Source organism: Stegostoma tigrinum, chromosome 30, assembly GCF_030684315.1.
Source record: "Stegostoma tigrinum isolate sSteTig4 chromosome 30, sSteTig4.hap1, whole genome shotgun sequence".
Lineage (NCBI taxonomy): Eukaryota > Metazoa > Chordata > Chondrichthyes > Orectolobiformes > Stegostomatidae > Stegostoma > Stegostoma tigrinum.
The window spans coordinates 38,156,217-38,183,213 of record NC_081383.1 but is presented as its reverse complement, the minus strand read 5'-3'; the positions used below and the strand labels follow the sequence as shown (position 1 = coordinate 38,183,213).

The 26,997-nt window shown below is 45.0% G+C and overlaps 1 protein-coding gene across 1 annotated transcript; it reads left to right on the top strand.

The window, feature by feature from the left end:
* The first annotated feature begins 567 nt into the window (after positions 1 to 567).
* LOC132206061 (procathepsin L-like) lies at positions 568 to 24,129 on the top strand. The gene is made up of 8 exons (XM_059638443.1): positions 568 to 578; positions 5,758 to 5,881; positions 7,010 to 7,132; positions 8,143 to 8,290; positions 13,213 to 13,436; positions 17,428 to 17,590; positions 21,888 to 21,990; positions 23,764 to 24,129. Exons 2-8 carry the CDS (start codon positions 5,768 to 5,770, stop codon positions 23,861 to 23,863), a joined length of 975 nt encoding a protein of 324 aa, XP_059494426.1. The 5' UTR covers positions 568 to 578; positions 5,758 to 5,767; the 3' UTR covers positions 23,864 to 24,129.
* The last annotated feature ends 2,868 nt before the right edge of the window (positions 24,130 to 26,997 follow it).

Below are 26,997 nucleotides of genomic sequence, written 5' to 3'. Positions count from 1 at the left end.
ACAGATGCCTCCAGGCCTGCTGAGCTTCTCCAGCAACTTTGTTTTTGTTCCTGATTTACTGCATCTGCAGTTCTTTCAGTTTTTATTTACAAGATGATGTTGGGCTCTATCAACTGTTGAAGATGTTTAGGAACAGATAGGGTCAATACAGGGAAACTGTTCCCGGTACTTGGAGAATCTCAGGCTAGAGGCATCTGCCTTGCTCTGCATAATCTATTGGGACTACAGCGAGGTCAGTAAACATGTTATCCTGATCAGTAGATGCTAATGGGTTTAATGGTGACTATATGCAGCTTTACAGTCACCTAGGTGTGGTGACATTGAGTTAAGCAACAAATTAATCATAAACGAGGAGGTAACAAGCATATTGCATTCTAAAGAATTGTTTCTGTGTATTCTTGCAAAAGAGGAATTTAGTACTTCAGCAACATCATGAAATAGTCATTCACTTGTTTATCATTTCCCAATCAGCGATCTTACCAAAGGTCTGAGGGGACCTTCCCCCTGAAGATTGTGCCTATATAATGTGAGAGTTCACCCGGTGTTTGGTGAAGCCGCACTCAGAAGATCACTCCACGGTGAGTTTGCTGAAATGAGGTTTGTAACTCATTCCTTCTGGTCTTCATTGATTGTTTGGATGAAATGGGTGGGTTCTGTGGCCATCTGTGTGTATGTCCAGATTTAATGGGACATAAATTCTTCAGTTCCAGTATTTTGGGGAAATTATTTAACATTTTTCCAATCACCAGCTTAATGAGCTTCCTCACTTTTGGGCATTGTTTTAAAGTTTGTGCTCAGGATGGCCCTAGCTGCCTTGAGAAGGTGGTGCAGGACCTTCTATTGAAATGGCTGCAGTCCTGGTAGTGGAGGTGCTCCCACAATGTTCTTAGCGGTCCCAAGGCAATGACACTGACAAGACCGCAGCCACATGTGTGCAGGCCAGGATGCTGTGGGACTGGAAGGGAGTGTGAAGGTGGATGTTGTTCACAAGACACATCTGCCCTGGTCCCCTCAGTGGTAGAGGTTGTAAGGGAAGGAGTAACCTTAGTGATTTGTTACAGTTCATTCTGTAGGCAGTACATTCTGCAACTGCAGAGCAGTAGGTGCTGCAGGAGAAATGGAGTCTAGTAGCAGGAACCTCAATCGAGTGAATTGCTCTGTGCTGGACAGTGTTGTAGCTGCTCCTTCCAGGTGAGCAGTGATTATTCCATTGTACTCCTGACCTGAAGCTTGTCAGTTTTGGGGAGGCTGTGAAGGGTCAGGAGATGAGGCACTTGTCTCAGAATGCACAGCTTCTGCCCTGTGTCTCTCACAATAGTGTTAGTCTGGCTGCACCAGTCCAGCTTCTGGTCAGTGGGTTGTGAGGCCTTAGAAACATAGAACATAGAACAGTACAGCACAGCACAGGCCCTTCGGCCCTCGATGTTGTGCTGAACTTTTTCCCTAATCCTAAGGTCTATCTAACCTCCACCTCTACCTTATACTATCATCCATATGCCTGTCTCATAGCCGCTTCAATGCCCCAATTGAGGCCAACTCCACTACCCTCTCTGGCAACGCATTGTCCACTCCCCGACCACTCTTTGAGCAAAGAACCTACCTCTGACATCTCCCCTGTATCTTATCTCCATTCAATTTAAAACTATGCCCCCTTGTATTAGCTACCTCCACCCTCGGAAAAAGTCTCTGGCTATCTATTCTAACTACACCTCTGACCGTTTTGTACACCTCTATCAAGTCACCTCTCATCCTTCGCTGTTCTGAAGAGAAAAGCTCTAGCGATCTCAACCTTTCCTCATAAGACCTTCCCTTCATTCCAGGCAACATGGAATGAACGGAAGGTCTTACGAGGAAAGGTTGAGATCTCCTTTGCACCTTTTCCAACACTTCCATATCTTTCCTGTAATGAGGTGACCAGAGCTGGACACAATACTCCAGATGTGGCCGAACCAGGGTTTTGTAGAGGTGGAAAAATACTTCACAGCTCTCGAACTCAATCCCTCTATTAATGAAAGCTAACACACCATACGCCTTCTTCACAACACCATCCACCTGGGTGGCAGCTCTCAGGGAACTGTGAACATGAACGCCAAGATCCCTCTGCTCCTCCACACTGCCAGGGATCTTTCTGTTAACCCTGTATGCTGCTTTCAAATTTGTCCTTTCAAAATGAATCACCTCACACAGGGTTAAACACCATGAAATTTGTTTCCTCAAAAGGAAGAAGATGCAGAGTATTCAAATATTTTTTAAGAGGAAGATGCAATCTTGATGACCAAGGGGATGGAAAGTCATCAGGAATATGCAGGAATGTAGAATTGAGGTCAAAACCATGACCGACAGAGCAGGGCTGAGGGGCCTATCCTTGTTCCTTGCTCTTATATTTGTGCAGAGTGCAGGAAAAATAGATTCACTGAAAGGAAAGAACAAGCTGAACACCAGTGAAACTCGACAGATGAATAAAGATGTAAGGGAAGAATTGAGGGTGAAGATAAAATGTAGAATACATTAATTAATAGATAAGAACCGATCGGGAGACATGTCATAGAACATTAAAAAGGCAAAGAGCAACTATGAAATTCCATGAGTAGTGAATATACAATGATATAAATGTTTCACGGACAGATTCAGTGGAAGAGAATGCTTGGATTGGAAACAGAGGTCATTGGAGGATAAACAGTGTTATATCACAGATAATGATGGAGAGATAACAGAAACATTATTTTGTGTTGATAGTTATGAGCGAGATGGAAGAGAAGTCTTTGAAATCGGGTAATAAGATGAGTATTGAAATAAGGGAATTTAACATAAAATAAAAATATGCATTAAATATACAGCCGTGGTCTGGATGAATTCCACTCCTGCATGATAAAACAATGGAAAAGATTGCAAAAGTAGTCCAGCAGTAGTTACTAATCTGTTACAAAAGAGCATAACATCTGAGGTCTGGTGTTAACCCATTAACCCATTAAAAAGGGGCAGACCGTGAATTACAAACCATTTGACTTATCGTTGTATCAGAGATAATGGGAACTGCCGATGCTGGAGAATCCGAGGTAACAAAGTGTGGAGCTGGATGAACACAGCAGGCCAAGCAGCATCTGAGGAGCACAAAAACACTTTGTTATCTTGACTTATAATTGTGACAGGAAAAGTATTGTATCCTTTTAAGGAAGAGAATCGATATCTAGAAATAAATACAACTATAACAATGATTATTCAGCATGAATGTCAAAGTGGGAATCTTACCTAACCAATCTTGTTGAATTTTTGGCTGTGTAATAGAGAAAGTAGACAATGGTAATGGAGAGGGTATGATTTATCTAGAATTTCAAAAGGCTTTTGAAAGTTTTCATCATTACAAACAAGCCTAGAAAATGTGAAGTTGGGGATAAGTGGAAGAATGAATTGTTAACTGGCTTCATGACTGAAAGCAGAAACTGAGAGTAACGATAGCTATTCATACAGGCAGTGTGTGGTTAGTGGCGAACCACACAAACCAGTGCTGGAAACATTGCGATTCACAATTTGCATTCACGGCCCAGACGTTACAGCCTGATCTTTTGGAGCCGCTAAGGGGCTGCGATGGAAATTCTATGTGAGAACTGCTCAGAATTCTTACATTTCCAATGGGCATCTTGTATCTAGAATTGCTGAAAAAACCTTCAGCTCTGAGTTGGAGTTAGAGAATTCAGAGTTTTCTAACTCACTGGACTGGATGGTTACCAAGGAGATGTTAGGCACCCCTTTCAACACCCCCATGAACTGAACTGACGACCTTTGCACCATTTAATTATACCCTAAACCCCTATTACCACCCATCACCCAACTACTCCTAAGCTCCAAGTTCCCTTATCTACCTCCTGGCCATCCTGACCCAACAACACGGCCAGCACCCACTACCTACCAGTCAACATCTGATAATCAAGTGATCTGACCGTCTACATCCTTCACCTTCTCCCCAATCCCATTGTCATTGAGTCATAGAGTTATACAACATGGAAACAGACACTTTGGACCAACTCATCACTGTGGATCAGATATTCCAGCCTGACCTAGTGCCATTTGCCAGCATTTGGTCCATATCCTCCGAAACCCCCCGAGTCATGCACCCATCCAGATGCCTTTTAAATGTTGCAATTGTACTGACCTTAACCATCTCCTCTGCCAGTTTGTTCCACGCACTCACCTCTCTTACCTTACACCAATGCCTTTTAGTTTTCTACATCCCTGCCTTGGAAAAAAGACCTTAGCTATTTACCCCGTCCATGTCCCTCATGATTTTATAAACATCTATAAAGTCACCCTTATAGTCATCCTCCAATGGTTCATTCAGCCTATCCCTATCAGCCAAACCTTCCAGTCCCGGCAAATTCTCTTAAATCCTTTCTGCATCTGTTCAAGTTCAACAACATCTTTCTGATAGAAGAGTGGCCAGAATTGGAAGCAATATTCTAAAGGCCGCCTCACCAATGTCCTTTGGAGACACAACATGATGTCCCAACTTCTATACTCAATGTTCTGATCAATGAAGACAAATGCCTTTTCACCTCACTGTTTACCTGTGACTCCACTTTCAAAGAACTATGCACCTGCACTCCTGGGTCTCTTTGCTAAGTAACACTCCCAGGGCCCTATCATTTACTGTGCAAGTCCTGTCCTTGTTTGCCTTACTAAAATGCATCCCCTTACATTTATCTATATTAAACTCCATCTGCCATTCCTTGGCCCATTGTCACATCCATTGTACTATGAGATAATCTTCTTCACTGTCCACCGCATCATCTATTTTTGGGGTCATCTGCAAACTTACTAACTCACCCAACCCAACACATCTAACTTTCCTGCAGCTAACTACAGCAGCGCCACCCTGCCAACAGGAGGTTGAGGGGGCAACCTGATAGAAGTCTGTAAGATTGTGAATGACATTGAAAGAGTGGAAAGTACGAGGCCTTTTCCCAGGCCGGAAGAGTCAGTTACTAGGGGACACAGGTTCAAGGTGCAGGGTTGTTGGGGCCGGGGGGGAAGGAAATATTTAAAATAAACATGCAAGGCAAGCTTTTCACACTCAGGGCAGTGAGTGCCTGGAACGTGCTGCTAGTGGAGCTGGTGGAAGCAGACACAACAGCAACATTCAAGAAACCCCTGGGCAAATCCGTGAGTAGGAAGTGAATAAAGGGAAATGGATCCTGTAAACGAAGACAGTTTTAGTATGGAAGGGCAGAATTTGTTGGCACAGACTTGGAGGGCCGAAGGGCCCATTCCCGCACTGTGTTGCTCTTTGTTGTCTTTGTTCGATTTTACCCAATGACATCATGCTTCCCTAACTGGCCGAAAACTTCCGAATTTCTTTTCCCTTCTTTTTTGGGAATTGTTACGTTTACAGTTTTCAATCCACAGTGACAATTCCTGAAGCTAAATAAGATCGCAGCCATTGTATCCACTGTCTCTGCAGTAGCTACATCTAAAACCTTCAGATACAATCAATCAGATCCAGGATACTATAAGCCTTTAATCTCATTGCTCTCTGAGTAATTGTTTCTTCACTGGTCATCGCAGTTCTCTCTATCATTGCATATCATTGTATATCATTGTATCATTGTACCATTGAGCGTATCATTGGGATGCATAAAAGTTTCAGCATTTGATGGACGAGGATACTATTTGTATTGTTCCTCTCTCAGAGTAACTTTGCCAAACAGCTAATTGGAATATTGTCCAGTTTCTGTCTAAAACCCACTGGTTTTGCTCTGTTAGATTGTCCATCATGAAGTTCTCTCTGTTTCTGGGCTGTGGACTCGTGTCTATCCTGGCTGTGGCCTCAACACTGGATGAAGGCTGGAAGAACTGGAAATCACAGCATGAGAAACAGTACACTGAGGTAAAAGGGGAACGTGCTCTGGGAGAAAGTGTATTCCAAATGCTCAGCTCACTCAGAAAGAGGAAAGGATTGCACACACATGACAGATATTGACAATTCTTAATTGCAGTATATAAGAGATACCTGTTGGTGGAATGGATATGTGAAGTGAAATTGAGATCCTGAAACTCCACCAGCATTCTCTCAGTCTCTAATTCCAGGAGGGGATTGATGAAACTCATAGTGAAACAGCAAGGACCTGGTGTAACTCATTTCACTGGAGTCACAACAGAAACCACAGATATGGCTTGAGAAGATTCAAATCCATTCCTGGTGTTGAAGAGACAATTGTGGAAAGGCAGAAAAGCAGAATTTGCTGGAAAAACTCAGCAGGTCTGGCAGCATTCATGAAGAAAAACTCAGTGTTAATGTTTCAGGTCCAGTGACCCTTCCGCAGAGCACCAAACCCGAAACATTAACTCTGATTTTTTCTCCAGCTTTTCCAGCAACTTGTTTTTATTCCTGACTTACAGCATCCACAGTTCTTTTGGTTTTAATCGTGGGAAGGCACCCTGGAGGTTGAGGCATAGGGGAAGCTTTCTGATCAGCCCCAGAGGCCCATTCAAAGATACATCCCTCTCTCTGCCCAACCTCACCTACTGAGCTGGCTGCTTGATGCAAGCCTCTCCCACGACAGGGTGACGAGGTTCCTGAGTGGGTAGTAATTGCCCATGTAATGGCCTCAGTAGGTTCACAGGGATATGGAGCTGTTGAATCCCATGCCTGCTGCTACACTACTTTCACTTGGGACGGGGGCAGGTGGCGAGATGTAGAGTGTGTCCATTTTCAATCTCGTCACTGAGGGGGTATCAAACCAGCCTCCCGTTCAGCTTTTTTTATTCTGCTTCACTTTCAGTACCAATCTCTCAGACTGGCAGCTAAACAAGTTTTGCTGTGTGTGCATTTATTTTTTGGCGGGTGGGGAGCAGTGTGGGGCGAACCTGACTGATACTTTTCAGATCTGGTTGGGAGGATAGAAACCCAATTGCAAAATGTTATTTCAGGTTTCACACAGGGATTTTTAAAGCTACTGTTTAATTTTATGAATGAAAGATGCTGGAGCCTGATTGGCTTAATGTCTTTATTCAGGATGAAGAGACCTACAGGAGAATGGTCTGGGAGAACAATATGAGATACATCGAACAACATAACCTGGAGTACTCGATGGGGAAACACACATTTACTGTGGGAATGAACCAGTTTGGAGATCTGGTGTGTACAAGACGTTTCATCTGAGATCTGTTCAATGCCAGTCATTGTGAAATTGTGAAACTGGTGTAAGGTTATAACAAGAAGCTGAAGCAGGAGTTGGCCACTTAGTCCCTCACGCTGAATCTACCATTCAGTATACTCAGTGACTGACTGGATTGTGATCACAATCCAGGCATGGGATTCAACAGCTCCATATCCCTTCTTCGCCACTCCATGCTTCCATTACCCGGAACTTCACTGTAAATCAAAAATCCATCTCTCTCCAACTCGAATATATTCAGTGACTCCAGCCTCCATGTCTCTCTGGGGAAGAGAATTCCAAAAACTAACAATCCTCTGAATAATGCAATTCCTCCTCATCTCCATGTTCAGATTCTGTATTATTAAATTGCACTAAACAGTGCTCGTTGGTGTGAGCTGTCTTTATGGGACACACTCACGCTATGAATACAAACAACTCGTGTTATTGAGTCCTCATGGATTCTGCCCATCACAATGGCTGGGTGTCTGAGTTACAATCTGCATTGTACACCCCAGCCCCTGGTTTGAAACTCCCCCCATCAAGGAAAACATCCTCTCACCACCACCCTGTCAATCTCCTCAGGATCTGATATGTTTCTGTAAGACCAGCACTTATTCTCCTCATCTTCAGTGATTCAAGGCTCCAGCCTGTTTGACATTTTCTCTGGTGATAACTCCCTTCTTCCCAGGGATTATTCTCATGAACCTTCACAAAGATATAAAAACTGCTGCTGTTTTGGTCGATGGGCCACCAATCAGAGATACTCGAGCCACCCTCAGGCTCCCCACCCATGTTTATACAGGACTGGAAAGAAATAGATGGCCCCTTCTTTTTCATTCAGTCAAACATTAAACACGAGGAAGGAGTGCCAGCACTGCTTTCATCTCACTTTGTGTTAAACTCAGTGAATGTGTGGAATGTAGCTCTGTGAGGTTATTGACCCTCCTCCTACACTACCTCCATTTCATGAATCTGCTTGACTTTCTAGACCAATGAAGAGTTTAATGAACTCGTGAGTGGAATGGTCCAAATTGATGCTGATAACCTGACTGCACCGGAAGTTAATGAAAGAGATGAAATTAATGAAGGTGAAGCTGTTGACTGGCGTAAAAAAGGTTTAGTTACTCCAGTAAAAAAAAACAGGTAAAAATCAGAATAAATCCTCCTCCTGATTATTAACTGTATACACTAATTTCTGAAAATTTTGGGAGTTATGGTGTGCTTGTAGAAACAATTAAGAAAGGCTCAGTTTGAATTTTAGATCTTATTTGCCTGTAAATGATTCCCCTGTTCCTTGTTGCAGTTGTTTCTGGGCATTGGTTGTGGTCAGGCATAGGAGCATGGTGTGTGTAAGTGATGTTAATGTTCATTCTTTTACTCGAAGAGACTAGAAATGTTTTATTTCAAAAACAAATTAGGATGTTAGGATAAATTTTAAAATTCACGTCTACTAGTACAATTCTAACATGATAAAAGTTCGGATCCCATTTAACACAACTCAACAACGACAAGGTTCCAAGCTGCACTCTCAAGCTTCCCTGTGAGACCCTGTCCAGTCTCCTGCAGACAATATTTGAACATGTGCTCTACAAGTCAGCTTGTAAACCCACAGTCACACTTCAGTGCGCTGCACCTTGAACCTGTGCCAATCATTCTCTCCAAGCAGACAAAGCTGTTTTCTATACAGTCCACAGGAGGGCAGAATCTGCTGGTTAGAGTGTGAAGTGTTGTGTACGTATGGGAGCTACATAAGACCAGATCATACTTTTTTTCACAAAGTGTGAGTGACATCGAATGTTCAGGAGGGATACCACCACAAGGCTCAGTGAGATTTCTCACCGTATCTTATCAAAGCCACCGTGTTAACTGCATCATCACAGCTATGACATTCCTCATGTCCAATTCTAGCCCCATCTTCCCACACATTTTTCCTGGAGCAAGTCAATAGGTATCTGCTGAAAGACCAGAATCCTGGGACTGGAGCCATCAAGACGAGGCTGCTATGTAGCCACATTAGGACTAGAATCCCAAAGTTTCCCTGGTCAGCCAGGAATATGTTCTGAAGGTGCCAGAGAAGGGAAGATGGCCTTGGAATTCTCTGACAGGGAGCATATCCCGGTCAAGGGGTCAGTGAGAAGGAGTTCTGTCCTGTTCCCAGAGGAGGCCATTTTGGCAGATGTTGGCAGCCTGGTCCAAGATCGCCACTCCAGTAGGACCATCTCAGTGGTTCAGTGGAACAGCCACAGTGCCATAAGAATGGGGTGTGCCACAATCTCTGCGACCTCCCACTCACTCTACCCCCGCCACTGCACCCACCTCCCACCCAGACTCATGCACTGCCACTAACATCTTTGCCATCTCACAAACCAATGTGGCAACTGCACTAGTTCCTCAACACCTCAGAAACACCTCCTGACCTGTACCAACATCCATGCCACCCATAATCATCTCACTCAGTCTCACCCTTTCTCTCATTCCAGGAGGTAACAGGCCACTACCAGGACAGGCAGCTCCTGGATTGGTGTAGAGGTACCTGTCATTAGATTCCTCAGCTCCTACCAGGAGTGACTCCTGCCCATCACAGGAGGAGACTGAGATCATGAAACATCCAGATCCCATCAACTGAGTAAATATCACTCTTCGCTCCAGTCCAGCTCTCCTGTTAAACCCTCTGTCAGTCTCATTCACTGCACACTATGTCTATCCACTGGTCACAGCACCTTCTCCCTCAGGATTTGTGGATACCGTCAGTATCTCCACAGCTCCATAGGGAAAGGAGACACCTCCTTGATTTCTAAGGAGGAAAGTAGAGGTCTGAGAGAAAACATCAGCAAGGCCCCCTCCAGCACTCTCCCCCAGCTTCATGAGGATGTAAGCATCAGAGGGTGTGGGAGCACAATCTGGTGAGCACCTCACTGAGACAGCTCCTTCAGCCCCCTGAGACCAGGCAGCGACAGGAGAGGAGCCAGTGGTGTCAGCAATCATCCACATGGAGGGGCAGGAGCAGCAGGCAGGGATGTGAGAGGCAGAGGCTGCAGGAGTGCGGATACTCTCTGTGAGCCCAGATGCCCAAGGTAGTGATCTCCACACCCTCCAGGGACCAGTTGGTAGTCACCATGGAGAACCAGTGCCCAGCACACTCACTGTTGGCTCTACAGGGGCACACACCATTGCCCGCTGGTCCTGATGCACACAGTGGAAATGCCCATTGCCCACTGGTCCTCAGGCACACAGTCAAAATGCCCATTGCCCACTGGTCCTGAGGCACATAGTCAAAATGCCCATTGCCCACTGGTCTTCAGGCACACAGTGAAAATGCCCATTGCCCACTGGTCCTCAGGCACACAGTGGAAATGCCCATTGCCCACTGGTCCTCAGGCACACAGTCGAAATGCCCATTGCCCACTGGTCCTCAGGCATGCAGTTGAAGTGCCCGTTCCTCCTCACAGGAAATAAGGGCAGTGCTCAGCTGGAGGAAGAAGCACATAGAGGTCTCCCCAAAGACCACACAGAGGGTGTCTCAGAGATGGTTGCGCCCTCCACCTCCATCTTGTTTGCCCCATTCTGCTCAGCATTGTCCAAACCCCCCAGGCATAACTGCCCTGAGGTTGAGTGAGTGTACCTCCAGGGCTAACAGCTTGTGCCAATGAGCACACTCAGGGACCAGGAGTACACTACGTCAGAGTGACTGGGGGACAGAGAAGATAAAGGACCCTCGGTGGCAAGGGTGACGATGCACAGTACCTGGTTTTGTACTTTTCTATCAATGGCACCTTTTTGACCTCACATTTGGCTGTTTCTCACTCTGTGGAGGGAGGTCTGAATGTAACTGTAACCAGCATGAAGCCCAACTTCATGATCACACGAGATCAATGTCTGTGTCGAGAGCCTGTGCAAAATGGGGAAGCAAGAAGAACAATGTGTACAGAGGTCAGTGTGTGTGCTGCTCCAAACCATCGTCCCTCATCCTACAACTTCCTTATTGCTTTCCCCGGCCTTTGTGTCCAACAGTTTTGGTGCCACGGAGTTGGTCAGCGATCTCTGGACAGGGAGGAGTGCAACACACACGGGGCCAATGAATCTGAATGGCTGGGGATTACAAACCGCACAGACCCGTGTCTTCTACAGATCATGGCTCCATGTGAAATGTTGTCTCCTTTAAAGGGCCTTAAAGAAGCCAGTCTGCTCCTATGATCGAAGCCTCCATCACATGACTCCCTTCCCATTCAAGATTTATTGTATCGACTATTGCAGATAGTTACCACCCACGCTCCCCTCACAACTGTTATCCCCCACACCCAACCTATAGCCCCCAGTCCTGAAGAATTACAAAGTCTTCTTCTCATGGCAGCAGACCCCTTGTCCCTGAACCGCAGCACCCATTTCCTCCTCAGTTCATCTCTGGACGGACGTAACAGATTGCCTGTGCCTGACTCCCTTCCACAAACTAACTGAACAGTCCCAGACTAGAAACGCCCTGACCCCTGGCTGATTAGCTGTACATCTCCCTGACCGTGTTAGTCCCCCACCCCGCTTCCCACACAGACTGGTCACGATGGAGCCACAGGACCTGTGTGGCCCAGTCTATGGACCACAAAGGCAGGGACACCCCCTGGCTGTGGCCAGTCCTCTGGACTGGTATCAGAGGCTGCCCTTGGCGTACCTGCGATGTACCTTGGTCCAGTCTGTGAGCTGGGTGTCTTGACCTGCAGCACCTTTCCTAAGCCAGTTGCAAGTACACCCTTCACTCCACATTTGTGCTCCCACAGCTGCCAGCAAGTGCAACAGGGAGGTGCCATCATGGTATTCAGTGGCTCGCAAATACGAGACGCCAATGTCCATCAGTGTGGGGCATCTGCAGCTGGAGCCTGTACATAGTACCTTGCGATGCTGTTTGATCTGATGGAGCAATGAGGACCTTTGGAACAATCTGGGAACTGCATCCATCAGGTCCCCTCTCTGAATGCCATGTCATGTTTCCTTGCTATCAAACTCATTTGGTAAGAGAGGAAACTGAATGATGAGAGATAATGGGAACTGCAGATGCTGGAGAATCCAAGATAACAAAGTATGGGGCTTGATGAACACAACAGGCCAAGCAGCGTCTTAGGAGCACAAAAGCTGACGTTTCGGGCCTAGACCCTTCATCAGGCGACAAGTTGAACATTTAACAAGGCATTTCACAATCGATAACCCCTCTTAATTTACAACGCAGCACTGCCAAGAGAGAAAATCATCTCACCACTCATCAAAAACAGAAAATGTAGAGTGAGATGCTATTCAGAAGCCAAATATACTTGTCTGTTTAGTTCGGTCAGCATTGCAATCTTGGAGAATACAGGTTTTAATTAATCAATTTGTGGTAAATTACTCCAAGAATGCACAAGTGCAGAAAAGCAAGTTGGTTCTTACATGGCTCCATTGAAAGAGCAACTCACCATGGCTCAGAGAAGGATAGGGATTTGCCAGGTTAGAGGGATGGCCTGTGGTGCTGGGCGCCATTGACTGTACACAGCTGGCTCTGTGGTGTTCCCCTTTATTCCTCACCAACAATGTGGTTTAAATTCCCTCTCAAAAAAACATTGAATCCTGCACCAGTCCAACATTTCCATCTTCCACTGCAGCATCCTTATGTCTCAGAGTCAGATTGTTAATTTCATGTCAACGTTTGTCCATTTCTTTCCCCTTGATGTGAGGCTTAACAGGAAGTTGGTTGAAGTTGTCAAAATTCGCAAATGATTCTTACAGCCCCCAGAGAGACTATTATCCAAACTGAATTTAACCCTGGATCACAGGCAGTGGTGAATTACTGTATTCCTGACTCCATCCCTAATCTCTTCCAAAGTTATTCTGCTGTCAATGATGCTGCTTCTCCAAAGAGCAATGCCCCCTGAACCCTGGTACACAGGCACCCACTCATCCCGTGTGATTCTGAAAGACCTCATCAAACAGAATGACTCATAGCATCAGTGTGAGACTGTACGCCACCTGAGAGGAGATGGAAAGTGGATATTATTTTTACATCAGAATGTTTTAATATTGTTGTATTTCTCTCATTACCAGCAACAATGTCGTGCTTCCTGGGCTTTCAGTGCACTTGGTGCTGTTGAAGGACAGTGGGCAAAGACGTATGGAAGACTGGTTTCTCTGAGTGAACAGAGCCTGATTGATTGTGACAAAGGAAATGGTGGATGTCGTGGTGGATTGCTTGCGAGAGCCTTTCGATATATGATTAGAAGAAAAGGCATGAACTCTGCTGAGGCCTACCCTTACACAGGACAGGTAAATTTCTTTTAAATGTCTTTCAAATTCACCAGGTACAGTCTGTTTTCAGCATTCATGGTTAGCAGTGTAACCCAGTGCTAATTGAATGGAAGCTGGCACCCTACTCTGGATCAATCCTTCCTTGAGAATCTGCTCCCAGGTTTCTGCCAGTGGCACTGTGAAAGCAGTCTGAATATCACCTTTCAGGACAAGGCCAGCTCTCCCTCTCATTTCTCCCTTATCTTGTAATGATCTCCTAAATCCTCACTCGACACCTCCTGCTCTCAGGCAATGTGAATGAGGAGTTAAGGGTATTTCCATTCCTGGGTCTTGCTGCTCACAATTCTGTGAGCCAGTATGTTGATGTGGCAGTCAGCCGAATCATCAGATCATTCAGCATGAAATATTCAGAACTGCCAATGCTGGAGGCAGAGATAACGCAGTGTGGGGGTAGAGGCCAGGTAGTATCAGAGGAGATGGAAAGCTGATGTTTCGGATCTGGACCCTTCTTCGTGAAACGTCAGCTTTCCTGCTCATCTGATGCTGCCTGGCCTGTTGTGTTCCTTCAGCTCCACGCTGTGTTATCTCTAGATCATTCAGCAAGTTCTGTACTTGATCTGGGAATACACACCATCTAGTACAACAGTTACTGCAGAAAGACTAAAGTGTTAAGACTAGAGGAAATTATTTTACTCTGTCTGCTTCTCCCATGTGTCCAATCAAGCCAGTCAGTGACTCCAACCTAAGCTGCAATTTACATAAAAATGAAGCAATTAAGTTTAAAGTGTGACCTGTGCACAGTTATTAATGTTTGGTGAGAAGGCTCATTTGATGTGCAAACTATTTGGCTCCGTCTATGGCCAGTCTGTAAATACTGGGGTGGAATGAAGACACAACATGGCTCGAGCCTGCCCTTGGGTGAATATTTTTGTAGCTTGCTTTTTGTGCAGATGTTGTTTCACCAGAAGCCACTGTTGTATTCTGTTGATATTTCTTCACATCACATTTGTCCCTCTGTATTGGGTGTCATTGTGATCTGCCTTTTGCAAGCATTTCCCAGCTGCTTGTCTCAGTATCACACAGCTTCAGCTGATTCTTCAGTTCACCCTTCAAATGTTTCACCCAGCTCCTCCAGACCCTCATGTTGGAGCTCCTTGTAGATGACCCATACATGTGTTATTATCCAGCAGAGCTGTGATTATTTTTGGAATTGGCTCAACATTGTTCTATTTTCCCTGAGACAACCTGAGGTCACAGGTGAGGCAGAGTCTGAGGTCACTATGTGACCTCGCACTGTGCTCTCCACAGGGCCGGCCACTCATTGGCAAAAGAAACAACTGGATAAAAGTAGCACTCTCTCCATATGACAGGGGTCAATGATGTGGTGACTTGGCATCACTTTACTCTGAGCCAACCCTATGGCCATGTTTAACTGAGATGCTGATCTCCCGCCCACCGGTTGGAGAGTCAACAAGAACCAGAGTCCCCTCTTTTCATGAAGGTCCCAAAGGATTTATTGTCACTCAGGCACTGACCGGCACACCAGCAGTGCTCCTCCCAGATGAAAGGCCCAAGGAGCGGCCATTACCAGCCTGAGGCCAGCGGTCCTGTTTAACAGGGAGACAGTGACTGTCCTTACAACACCAACCCGAGGGCATGTATTGGTCCTGATGGAGGGTTAGGGGGTGCGGGGGGACGCGCTCTCACAACACAAGAGCTAGGTAATGACCAACTCCAACAAGAGAGAACCTAACCATCATTCCTTGCCATCCAATAATACCAGCATCACTGAGCCTCCCACTATCAACATCCCCGAAGCCTTTCCATCAACTAAACACAAGTCATAGGAGTGATGGAACACTTTCACACACCTCAACAGGTGCAGCTCCAGCAGCACTGAAGAAGCCGGACCCAATCCAGGCTACCTGACTAGCACTGCACCCACAAATATTCACTCTCTCCACTACCATCATAAAGTGGCAGCAGTATGTACTCTCTACAAGGTGCACTGCAGAAATGTACCTCCGGGCTGGAGGCAGTACCTTCCAAATCATGACCACTTCCATCAAGAAGGACAAGGGCAGCAAATACTTGGGAACACCGCCACCACAAATTGCCCTCACACCAAGCACCATTCTGGCTTGGGAATGCATTGTCATTCCTTCACTGCTCCTGGGGCAAAACCCTTGAACTCCCTCTCTAAAAGCATGGTGAGTGCACCTATCAAATATTCCGCAATGGTTCCGGAGGGCAGCTCATCTCCACCTTCTCCAAAACAAGTCTAAAACGGCAATAAATGCTGATACAGTCAGTCATAGCTACATGCTGTGAACTGATGCATGATGAAATTAGCAATGTGACAGGAAGGCCATTCACATTCTAATCCAGCTTGGATTTAGTCAGGGTGAAGGTAGAATTCCCTCCTGCCATGTGCCCCCACCAATGTAAGTACATCCTCCCAGCAGCAGCCTCACCCCAGGAGAGGCATTAAATCCTGCCCTGTGTTTCTAAAGCTGCACTAAACTGCAGTATTGGTGAGAAGTCACGGACCAAAATTTTCACTCCATCAGACAAGAGGAACATTCTGCAATAGCTGCCACATTTACGATTGTCCAGTTTTCATTGAAACACAGAAACGGGAAATGAAATCAAAATACTCCATCATTTCCAAGGTGCAAGATGCTACAAAGAGACCGAGGGGAGCAGGTGCATAGTTCCTTGGAAGTGGAATTGCAGAGAGATAGGATGGAGAGGAAGGTGCTGGGGACACAGTTGCCATGATTGCTCAGAACATTGAATGTAGGACTCGGGACATCATAGGACTAGTCTCAGCAGGACGTTGGTGAGGCCATTTTTGGAACACTTCATACAGTTTTGGTTGTGCTGCTATAGGGAGGATGTGTTAAATTTGAGCGGACGTTGGTGAGGCCATTTTTGGAACACTTCATACAGTTTTGGTTGTGCTGCTATAGGGAGGATGTGTTAAATTTGAGCGGATGCAGCAAAGATTTACAAGCATGTTGCTGGGGACTGGGTTTTATTTATACGGAGAAGTCGAATGGCATGGGGCTTTTATCGCCCTGGAGCAGCAGAGGCTGAGGGGTGACCTTATCAACGTTCATAAAATAGTGAAGGGCACGGATAGGGTGAACAGCCAAGGTCTTTTTCCTCGGGTAGGGGAGTCTAAAAGTAGAGGGCATAGGTTTGAGACGAGAGGGGAAGGATTTAAAGGGACCCGAGAAGAGGCCGAAAAAGAATGAGTTGTAATCCAAAGATTCTTCAATTTTGTAAACTGTGGACTGTTTGAGAAAGATTTATCTGAATGACTTAATTTTTGGAAGTGTGAGAACATTTTTCATTTGAGGTGACTGAAAATTCCAAACGGGCTCAATACTTTCCAAAGCAGTTTCAGAATGAGTTAGCCAGAGGGAAAGTTTGATTGGCAAATCGAGTTGTCGAGGCTGAGTATGATGTTCTCCAAGTCCCCACTTTTCTATTTATTTTGAATCCCTTCGTTTAACCTCAATGTAGAATGTGTCAAATGCATTGATTGATAAATATTATGATCGATACAAAACAATACTAAAAACGATCTGAGGGGTAACTATTTTCACACTGAGGGTGGTGCATGTATGGAATGAGCTGCCAGAGGAGGTGGTGGAGGCTGGTACAATTACAACATTTAAAAGGCATTTGGATGGCTATGTGAATAGGAAAGGTTTAGGGCCAAAGGCTGGCAAATGGGAATAGGTCACATTAGGTTATCTAGTCAGCATGGACGAGTTGGAGGAGGATTCTGTTTCCATGCTCTATGACTCAATTTTAAACCTAGACAAGTATTGCAAAGTATTAGTGAACATTAACTTTGAACTTTTCTTCAACATTTAGCAAGGACCCTTCCGATTTTGGAGAAAGGAAGTGGCAGCCAAAATCTGAAAGCAGAGAAGAGTCAACAGAAGTGGAAACAACTTAAACATGATCTGAATGAACATTTATTTTTAACATTTAGGTTGGATTCTGCAGACATCACAGAACTAAAATTGTTGCCAGAATCATTAACTGTAAACGTATAAGAGAAGGCGAAATTAATTTGGCAAAAGCAGTGAGAGACGTAGGACCAATCTCTGTTGTGATTTATTCAGGCCTAAAGACCTTCCAGTTTTATGAACAAGGTAAGACCCAGCATTCTGGATGATGTTTATCAGTCAGGTTATTAACAATTCAAGAAAAGATACCAAAAATCATTAATCCACAGACACACTTCCTGACAACTAATTTGTTATTAATGTCTCGATGTTTACAATGGACCACACCTCTCCCCTTTGTTCATGCTTTTCCCTCCTTCCCCCCACCCCGTGCTCCAGGCAGCCCAGTGCTGTCAGGCACCACGGGGATAAATTTCAATCAGATTGGAAACTGAGCTCAGGAATGGCGATGGGAAATTTACCCGCTCCTTTTTGCAGTGAAGGCAGCTCGGAAATTTTGTGCTGTCACTAATGTAACTGACTGTGAGGTGCACCTCAGTGGTGATATGCTGCTGGGTGAACGCACACCTTGGCACTGGGGCACAAGGACGTGTGAGGCTGGCACCACTTAAAGCAGTCCACACGACTAAAAGACAACCCTGTGGTGAAAATAATATTCGGGCCACAGTCAGCTCCACAGCCCCTGGCAATGCCATCCGTGGCCTGCTATGAAATTTACAGGGCTGTTTACCAGAGGTGTTCGAGTAATATGAGTGGCATCCTTGCAAAGTGAAGATGGCACACTCATTGTTCCTGGGTTAGGAGGAAAGCAGAAATCCCTGGACCTCCTGCTGAGAGACCCCCTCCTACCCCACCCTGCACCATCAGCAGGGGTTTCTCGGCCTCTCTCAATCTCCTCTCATGTGGCACTTCGACAGGAATTGCAACAACCGTGGCCAATGGGGGATGGTTACCTGCTCAAGGAGCCTGCTCACTTCAGCACTGCCACAGCACAACCCAGAGCCAGAGGAGATTAACCAGCAACAAACTGGAAAATACTTAATGATTGTGTTAAATAGTGCGATGTGGAGGTCCTTCCTAATCCCGGGAGAGTGAGAGATGGTGGCAGCACACGAGAGACAGTACGTGAGAGTAAGAATGAGTGAGTGTGACTGTGTGTGTGCGTGTGTGTGCGTGTGTGTGTGCATGTGTGTGTGTGTGTGTGTGTGTGCGTGAGTGTGTGTGACTCTGTGTGTTTGTGAGGGAGCATGTGTGTGTGTGTGAGAGAGAGTGAGTCAGACTGTGTGTGTGTCTGATTGAGTGTGTGTGCATGTGAGAGTGAGTGTGTGTGAATGAGTGTAAGTGCGGGTGAATGTGAATGAGTAAGAGTGTGTGAGTGTGTGCGTATGTGAATGAGTGAGAGTCTGTGTGTGTGTGTGAATAAGTTAAATTGTGTGTGTGTGTGTGTGTGTGTGTGTGTGTGTGTGTGTGTGAATGAGTGAGAGTGTGTGTGAGTGAGAGTGAGTGTGAGTTTGTGTGTGAGAGTATGTGTGTGAGTGTGTGTGTGTGAGTGAGTTATGTATGAATGAGTGAGAGTGTGAGTCTGAGTGAAAGTGTGTGAGTGAGTGTTTGTGTGTGTGAGAGTGTGAGACTGTGTGTGAGAGTTTGGTGAATGTGTGTGAATGAGTGCAAGTGCGTGCGTGTGAATAAGTGAGAGTGTGTGTGTGTGTGTGTGCGCGCGCGTGTGAGTGAGTGAGTGCAAGTGTGTGTGTGTGTGTGTGTGTGAATGAGTGAGAGAGAGAGTTTGTGTGTGTGTGTGTGTGTGTGTGTGTGTGTGTGTGTGTGTGTGTGTGTGTGTGTGTGTGTGGTTAAGAGAACCTGTTAGCACAGATAGCATCCAATTGGTGTTACACACAGTCGGAGACCAAACCAAGCTCCAAAAACCGAGGATGCTATGGAACCAAATCTGTGGCCCACAGCCCTCTCCCCATGTTCACTGTCAGGGCTTGCTATGCACATATTGTTTGCTCCATTTCCTATATCACAGCAGTGCTTATATTTCAAAGCAGTTCACTGGCTCCAAAGCACATCGAGACATCTGGTGCTGGGTAAAGTGCGATATAAGTGCAAGTGTTCCTTTCCTTTTGCACTTGCAGGAAGTGTGAGCTGGGTGCAAGGCTTGTCACAGATTTTAGTAGATTGCACCCCAGTGCTGTCTGCGCTCAGTTGATTGGTACAATGTATGTGGTGGAAGTGAGAGGTTCAGCAAGTTACACCCCAGAAACACAGTGATCAGAGCCCAGAGCTGCTGCAATATTCTGATGTATGGCAGCAAAACCAAATGGGAATGCAGGCAATGGCGATCATTGACACAAAGACATCAGCAAAAGTTGTAGGAATTGGAAGAATGTAATCAAGACAGGACTTCCAGTTGGAAAAGAGAAAAGGGAAGGTCTGTGATAGGGTGGAACAAAGGAGATGAAATGTGAACAGGGTTCGTGGTGCAATGCCAAAAGGAGTGAAAATGAGAAAAGTAAAGAAAGTAAAGAAACACATACAGTTAATGGTAGGGCCTTAGAGAGTGTTGCCAAACAAAGAAGGTGAGGGGCGCAGGTGCATAGTTCCTTCAAAGTGGATTTACAGGCAGATAAGACAGTGAAGGTGGCATTTGGCATGCTTGCCCTCATTGATCATAACATTGAGTAAAGGAGTTGGGAGGTCATGTTGTGTCCATACAGGACATTGGTGGGGCCACTTTTGAAATACAGTGTTTAATTCTGTCTTCGCTGCTATAGGAAAGATGTAGTTAAACATGAAAGAACTTGGAAAATATTTAAAAAGGACGTTGTTGGTATTGGATGTTTTGAGCTCCAGGGAGAGGCTGAGTAGGTTGGGGCTGTTTTCCCTGGAGCGTCGGAGGCTGAGGGGTGACCTGATAGATGTTTATAAAATCATGAGGGGCATGGATAGGGTGAATAGCCAAGGTCTTTTCCCCAGGGTAGAACATAGAGCATTACAGCGCAGTACAGGCCCTTCAGCCCTCAATGTTGCGCCGACCTGAGAAACCGATCTGAAGCCCATCTAACCTACACTATTCCATTATCATCCATATGTTTATCCAATGTCCATTTAAATGCCCTTAAAGTTGGCGAGTCCACTACTGTTGCAGGCAGGGTATTCCACGCCCTTACTACTCTCTGAGTAAAGAATCTCCCACTGACATTTGTCCTATATCTATTACCCCTGAATTTAAAGCTATGTCTCCTCGCGCTAGCCATCTCCACCCGAGGAAAAAGGCTTTCACTGTCCACCCTATCTAAATCTCTGACCATCTTGAATGTCTCTATTAAGTCGTCTCTTAACCTTTGTCTCTCTAATGAAAACAGCCTCAAGTCCCTCAGCCTTTCCTCATAAGACCTTCCCTCCAGACCAGGCAGCATCTTGGTAAATCTCCTCTGCACCCTTTCCAATGCTTCCACATCCTTCTTATAATGCGATGACCAGAACTGTATGCAATACTCCAAGTGTGGCCGCACCAGAGTTTTGTACAGCTGCAAAGTGACCTTGTGGCTCTGAAACTCAATCTCTCTACCAATAAAACCTAACACACTGTACACCTTCTTAACAACCCCATCAACCTGGGTGGCAACTTTCAGGGATCTATGTACATGGACACTGAGATCTCTCTGCTCGTCCACACTACCAAGAATCTTACCATTAGCCCAGTACTCTGTATTCCTGCAACTCCTTCCAAAGTGAATCACCTCACACTTTTCTGCGTTAAACTCCATTTACCACCTCTCAGCCCAGCTCTGCAGCTTATCTATGCCCCTCTGTAACCTGCAACATTCTTCCGCACTATCTACAACTCCACCGACTTTAGTGTCATCCGCAAATTTACTAACCCATCCTTCTACGCCCTTATCCAGGTCATTTATAAAAATGACAAACAGCAGTGGCCCCAAAATTTCCCATCAACCACCACTCTCAGTCTTCTTCCAGCTAGCCAATTTCTGATCCATGGGGAGCCCAAAACTGCAGGTGAAAAGGGACCTAAAGAGTAACTTTTTCAATGGAGAGGGTGGTGCATGTATGGAATGAGCTTCCAGAGGAGGTGGTGGAGGCTGGTACAATTACAACATTTAAAAGGCATCTAGATATATACATGAATAGGAAGGCTTTCGAGGGATAAGTGCCAAATGCTGGCAAGTGGAACTAGATTCATTTAAGATATCTGGTTGACATGGACAAGTTGGACTGAGGGATCTGTTTCTGTGCTATATAACTTGGAATCTAAGAGCTATGTCACGAGGAGGTGTGAGTGGCAGAGTTGAGGGCATTGGGAAACATTGATAAAATTGAATGAAAGCAATGTCAAGGAGTGAGGATTGTCAACTGGAAGATCGTTGATGAAGAAAACGTGACAGTGTTCAATAATCAAAGGTAAAGTAAAATTAATTAAACATTTTACAATTAAGCATGTGCAATGTGCGTCTCCATACAGGAGTTTACTATGATCAAGACTGCAAACACCCCGCAAACCATGCAGTGCTGACGGTTGGATTTGGAACTGAGAATGGAATGAACTATTGGCTGGTTAAAAACAGGTATATACTCTATAAGCAACAAACAACTGAACAGATCTGAGGCAGCGACACGAGCACTGGGTTTACTCTCAAAGCTCATTTAAAGTAGCCATTAACGAATCCAATCAGAACCTCAGGAGGAACTTCCTTACCCAGAGTGGTCTGGCAATGGGGAAACTATTACCATGAGAAGTGGTTGAGTTGAATGACACAGATATATTAAAGAGGAAGGAGGAGGTGAAAGGCGGGGGGGGTGGTGAAGGAACAGAAGGAGGTGGTGACAGGGTTAGAGGAAGGTGTATGGGAGGGGAGTTATGTGGAGTATGAACACTGACACAGAGTGAATTTCCTGTCTCTGTGCTGCAGCCTGTGTATATGTTTAACCAACACAGCACACTGTGTTTACCTGGATGTGAAGGGTGAATTGTAGTGCCATCTGAAATGATATCTGAAATAACTCCAGAAGCTGGCATCCGGCCACTAAGTGACCCTTTCTTTACACCTGCATAGTCCTTGACTGAAGTACTGCCTCTCACATAGTCTGGCACCAAAGTGTCAGTATCTCTGAGGCTCACGCTTTTAATATGGCAGTCAGGACTCCCTGATTGGACCAGGTTAACAAGCCCCAATCAGGGAACTCATATTCTATGAGGGCCAGCTGGCTGACAGCATTACAATCATTAAAATTAGGATTGGAAGAGGTATTCACAGGGCTGGCGAAAATTTTCAATTCAGATTGGATACAGAACGCTTGAAGAAAGATGTCCTGTGGCGCAGTGAGTAGACACACACACACACACACACACACACACACACACACACACACACACACGCATTTCTACATTTCTACATTTCCTAGAGGCCCAGAGGAAATAGCACATGTGTAGCTTAAAACAAAACACATTATGCTTTGATAAGGTGGATAGTGCCAGGATGTAATGGGTGGTAGAGATAACAAAGTGTGGAGCTGGATGAACACAACAGGCCCAGCTGCATCTCAGGAGCACAAAAGCTGACGTTTCGGGCTTAGACCCTTCATCACGGAGGGGGTTGGGGAGAGGGTTCTGGAATAAATAGGGAGAGAGGGGGAGGCGGACCGTGGATGGAGAGAAAAGAAGATAGGTGGAGAGGAGAGTATAGGTGGGGAGGTAGGGAGGGGATAGGTCAGTCCAGGGAAGACAGACAGGTCAAGGGGGTGGGATGAGGTTAGTAGGTAGGAATTGGAGGTGCAGCTTGAGGTGGGAGGAAGGGATAGGTGAGAAGTAGAATAGCTTGGTGAGTCTGGGTTTTTTTTTAGTGCTTGTAGTACCAGGAGACACTGGGTAACCTGCACCATCGAATCATTTTCCACTCAGACAGTCTCCTGTGGCAGGCAATCTCAGAAGATGATGGTAAAAATCACTGAGAAATTCTTCTCCTCCAAAAGGCATGCAGGCAATCTCCAGGAGACAACAGTCAGTGATCTCACTCGACCCTATTTCCCACACACCTGCTTCAGCTGGGCCTGATTCTTTTTACAGAGGTTACCCTCATGCCATGTTAAAGTTTGTAGTGAGTCTAAACTCACTGTACAGATTAGCAACTTGTGCAAAATAGCAAAATTGAATCCTTCCAGGCTAATGTACAGTAATCTTCACAACTCATTATCTGGCTCAGATAATTCCAGGTGCTAGGAAAGAATCCAGCCCCTAAAATCATCTCAATCGGATCCCAGTGTTAAAGCAGCTGGCTCTCCACATATGCCTCTACAACAGAAGTTTGATTCCGACATCAATTTATCTTCTTATTTTTCAGTTGGGGAACATCCTGGGGTGAAAAAGGATACATCAGAATGTCTAAGGACAAAGGGAATAACTGTGGGATTGCCAGCTATATGTTCTATCCCATCGTGTAAGGAGCCATGTGTGAAACCAAAGCTTCATTGAACCCCACCTGAAAGAATGAGGGAACCATTTCTGCTGATGTCGACTCATTCGATGCCATTGCTTTAGCTGCCTGCTGCAATTTGAAAAGTGGGATAATATCAGCTTCTGCACATTTCTATAGCTTCACATAAAAGGTTAATATCATTCTGTGTTTGATGCATGTAACCACAGTAACATCTGAGTGTCTACATTCTCCAGCTTGTGGAGAGACAATAACCTGAATGTACTGCTGATGTTGAGCGATATAATAAACACTGCCAGCAATCACTTCGAGAGTGTGTTTGTTCCAAAGAAACAAATTTGTCTGTGCCCAATAAACTGTCTGGATTGCTTTAAAATCTAGTGTCCTAACATGATATGGACAAATGCACAGAACATTAAAAAAAGACTGTTTTTGACACCAGTACAATTGGTGAATACATGCAACTGGCAAGACTCAGGTTTAACTGAATTGAGTCCACCCGAGAACCCCCTGGGAACAGTTTAATCTGGCCAGACTGTAGACTGGCATTCTCCCTATGAGATCAATTCAGACAAGGGCTAACATGTGATTTCAACCAGTCATTGGTAGCAAATGACATTGTGCAGAACTGCAGGAAAACTGAGCAGTTTAAATATGACAAAACACTACTATTCCTGAGTTCAGACATGTAACTTAGGGTGGGAGTGACGTGATTAAGGGAGTTAGCATAGGAAAAGGAAGCATTCTGATTTTCCTGAAATTTATTCAGCCTCAGGAATTTTACTCTGCAACAGGAGAAAATGTTTGTTATTTGGGGAGCATTTTATGAAGGCTTATTTTATACGTTATGTTCAACAATGTGTGTTAACTAAAGTCACCTCAGTCTGACTGGGCCATAGCTGGCTCTATCTTGGCTGGTGGTGGTTTCACCTCAGAGCCACTGTGCTTCAGTTTTCAGGAGAGATTGAGCAGGATAGTCCTTCTTGGTAACCTCAGCTGGTCTGGGAATTAAAACCATTCTGTTGGTTTCACTTTGTGACGCAAACCAACTTTCTGGCCAACTGAGCTAACTGGAGAGAGTGAGAGTGAGGCAGACTGGATGCTTTATCCATATTGTCCACACCTAAAGTGTAGCCACCTTGTCAGGAACCAATCGCGTAGTTGTTAACGTGCTGAGCCCTAGTGAAGCCACAACAGCCAGAGACTGAAAACAAGAAAGTCACAATGAACAACGGTTAAACACTTGTTCAATCTCCACTGAGGTTTTCTGACAAATTCTGGAACTTCACCGCAGGAATCCTACCAAAACTTGACAGGAGGTGCAGCTTATCATATTCCTGGGCAGAGAGATTTCAATTTTGTGCATAGGCTGGCATAGTTCACCTCTGAGGAGAGACATTTGGCTGGGAATGAGATAGAAATGTCCAAATCAAGAGCGGGCCACACAGAGCACAGAGCAGACCAGTTCCCATCGCTGGGTAGAGTTGAGAACCAAAGGATATTGATTTCAGATGACTGGAAAAGACAAAATAAGTTGTGGTGAAATTATTTACACAACAAACAGTTACATTCTGAATGAGAGTACGTGCAGGAGGCTGATTCAATTGTGGTTTCTACAAGGGCATTGGATATGGACCTGAAGGGAATATATTGCACAGGCATGTGGAAACATTTTAACAATTGGGCAGGCTGAGGGGATCTTGCAAACTGTGTTTTTAGGCCTCCTATCATTATCATTCTAGTTTTTTTTTTATCATGTTTTGAATTGGAGAAAACATGACATCGGATCAGACTGCAGAAAAAGAATCATGTTGGGCCTGAAACGTTAACTCTGTTTCTCTCTCCATACATGCCATCAGACATGTCGAGGTTCTCCAGCTCTGTTTTCATTCACGTCCGTAGTGTCTGCACTATTTTACTGTTATGATTCAGAATTACATTGCTGTATAACAGTTACTGCTGGCTTTTGGGTAACAGTGGATGCAGTGCTGAGTTTCCAGGCAGGTTCAATTCCTGGCCATCACAAAGCTTGCCTTTTAACTTGAGAGTAAAAGAATCCTTGAGCATGTTTTGATTGGAACCAGATCTGGCAAGAACTGCCTGATTTTGACAGTCTGATTTTCCAAGTACCGCATATGAATGTTTGGTGTTGGTGAAGACACCCAGGTAGGCTCCACTGCTTTCCAACTTCATGCAGTTAACACAATCAACACCATAAGATGTGGGAGCAGAATTAGGCCATTCAGCCCATTCAATCTGTTCTACTAGTCAGTGAGATCATGACTATTCTGATATTCCTCAATTTTACTTTTCTGCCTTATCCCCATAATTTTTGATCCCTTACTTTGTAAGAAATCTGCCTAGCTCAGTCTTGAATATACTTAATGACCAAGCCTTTACAGTCCTTTCTGGTAAAGAATTCCACATATTCACTGCCCTCCAAGAAAACATTTCTCTTCGTCTCTGATATAAGTAGACCATCCGTTACTCTGAGACTTTTCCTTCTGGTGTTTGGCTCCCCGACAAGGGTGAACAACCTTTTTACATTCGCTCTGTCAAGTCCTACAAGAATATGAATTAGGAGCAGGAGCAGACCATTCAGGCTCATGAATCTGCCTGATTACCTTGATCATGTCCAAGTGCTTTGCTCTAATCGATTTTAATGATAGCTTCTAACATTTTCCCTACAATAGACGTTAAGTTAACTGACCTGTAGATCTCTGCCTTCTGCTATTCTCCATATTTGAATATACAAGATAATTCACTGTCGCCCAATAATGATGAGACCATCCCTGAATCAAAGGAATTTTAGAAAATTAAAACCAACACATTACTATCTTGCTAGACATTTCTTTTCAAGCCCGAAGTTTGATGGATTGATTTTATTGTCATGTGTACTGAAATACAGTGTAAAGCTTCGTTTACAAGCGGAACAGGCAGATCACAACAAGCAAAGGACTTAAAGATCAAAAAGACTTCGAGACATATGGGTTACATTGCAGGTTACATTATTTGAGGCTAGAGTTCATTCAACAGTCTGATAACAGCCAGAAAGAGGCTGTTCCTGAACTTGCTTGTGCATGTGTTCAGTATTCTATAACTTCTGCTGAGAGAAGAGGTTGTAGGAGAACATTACCAGGG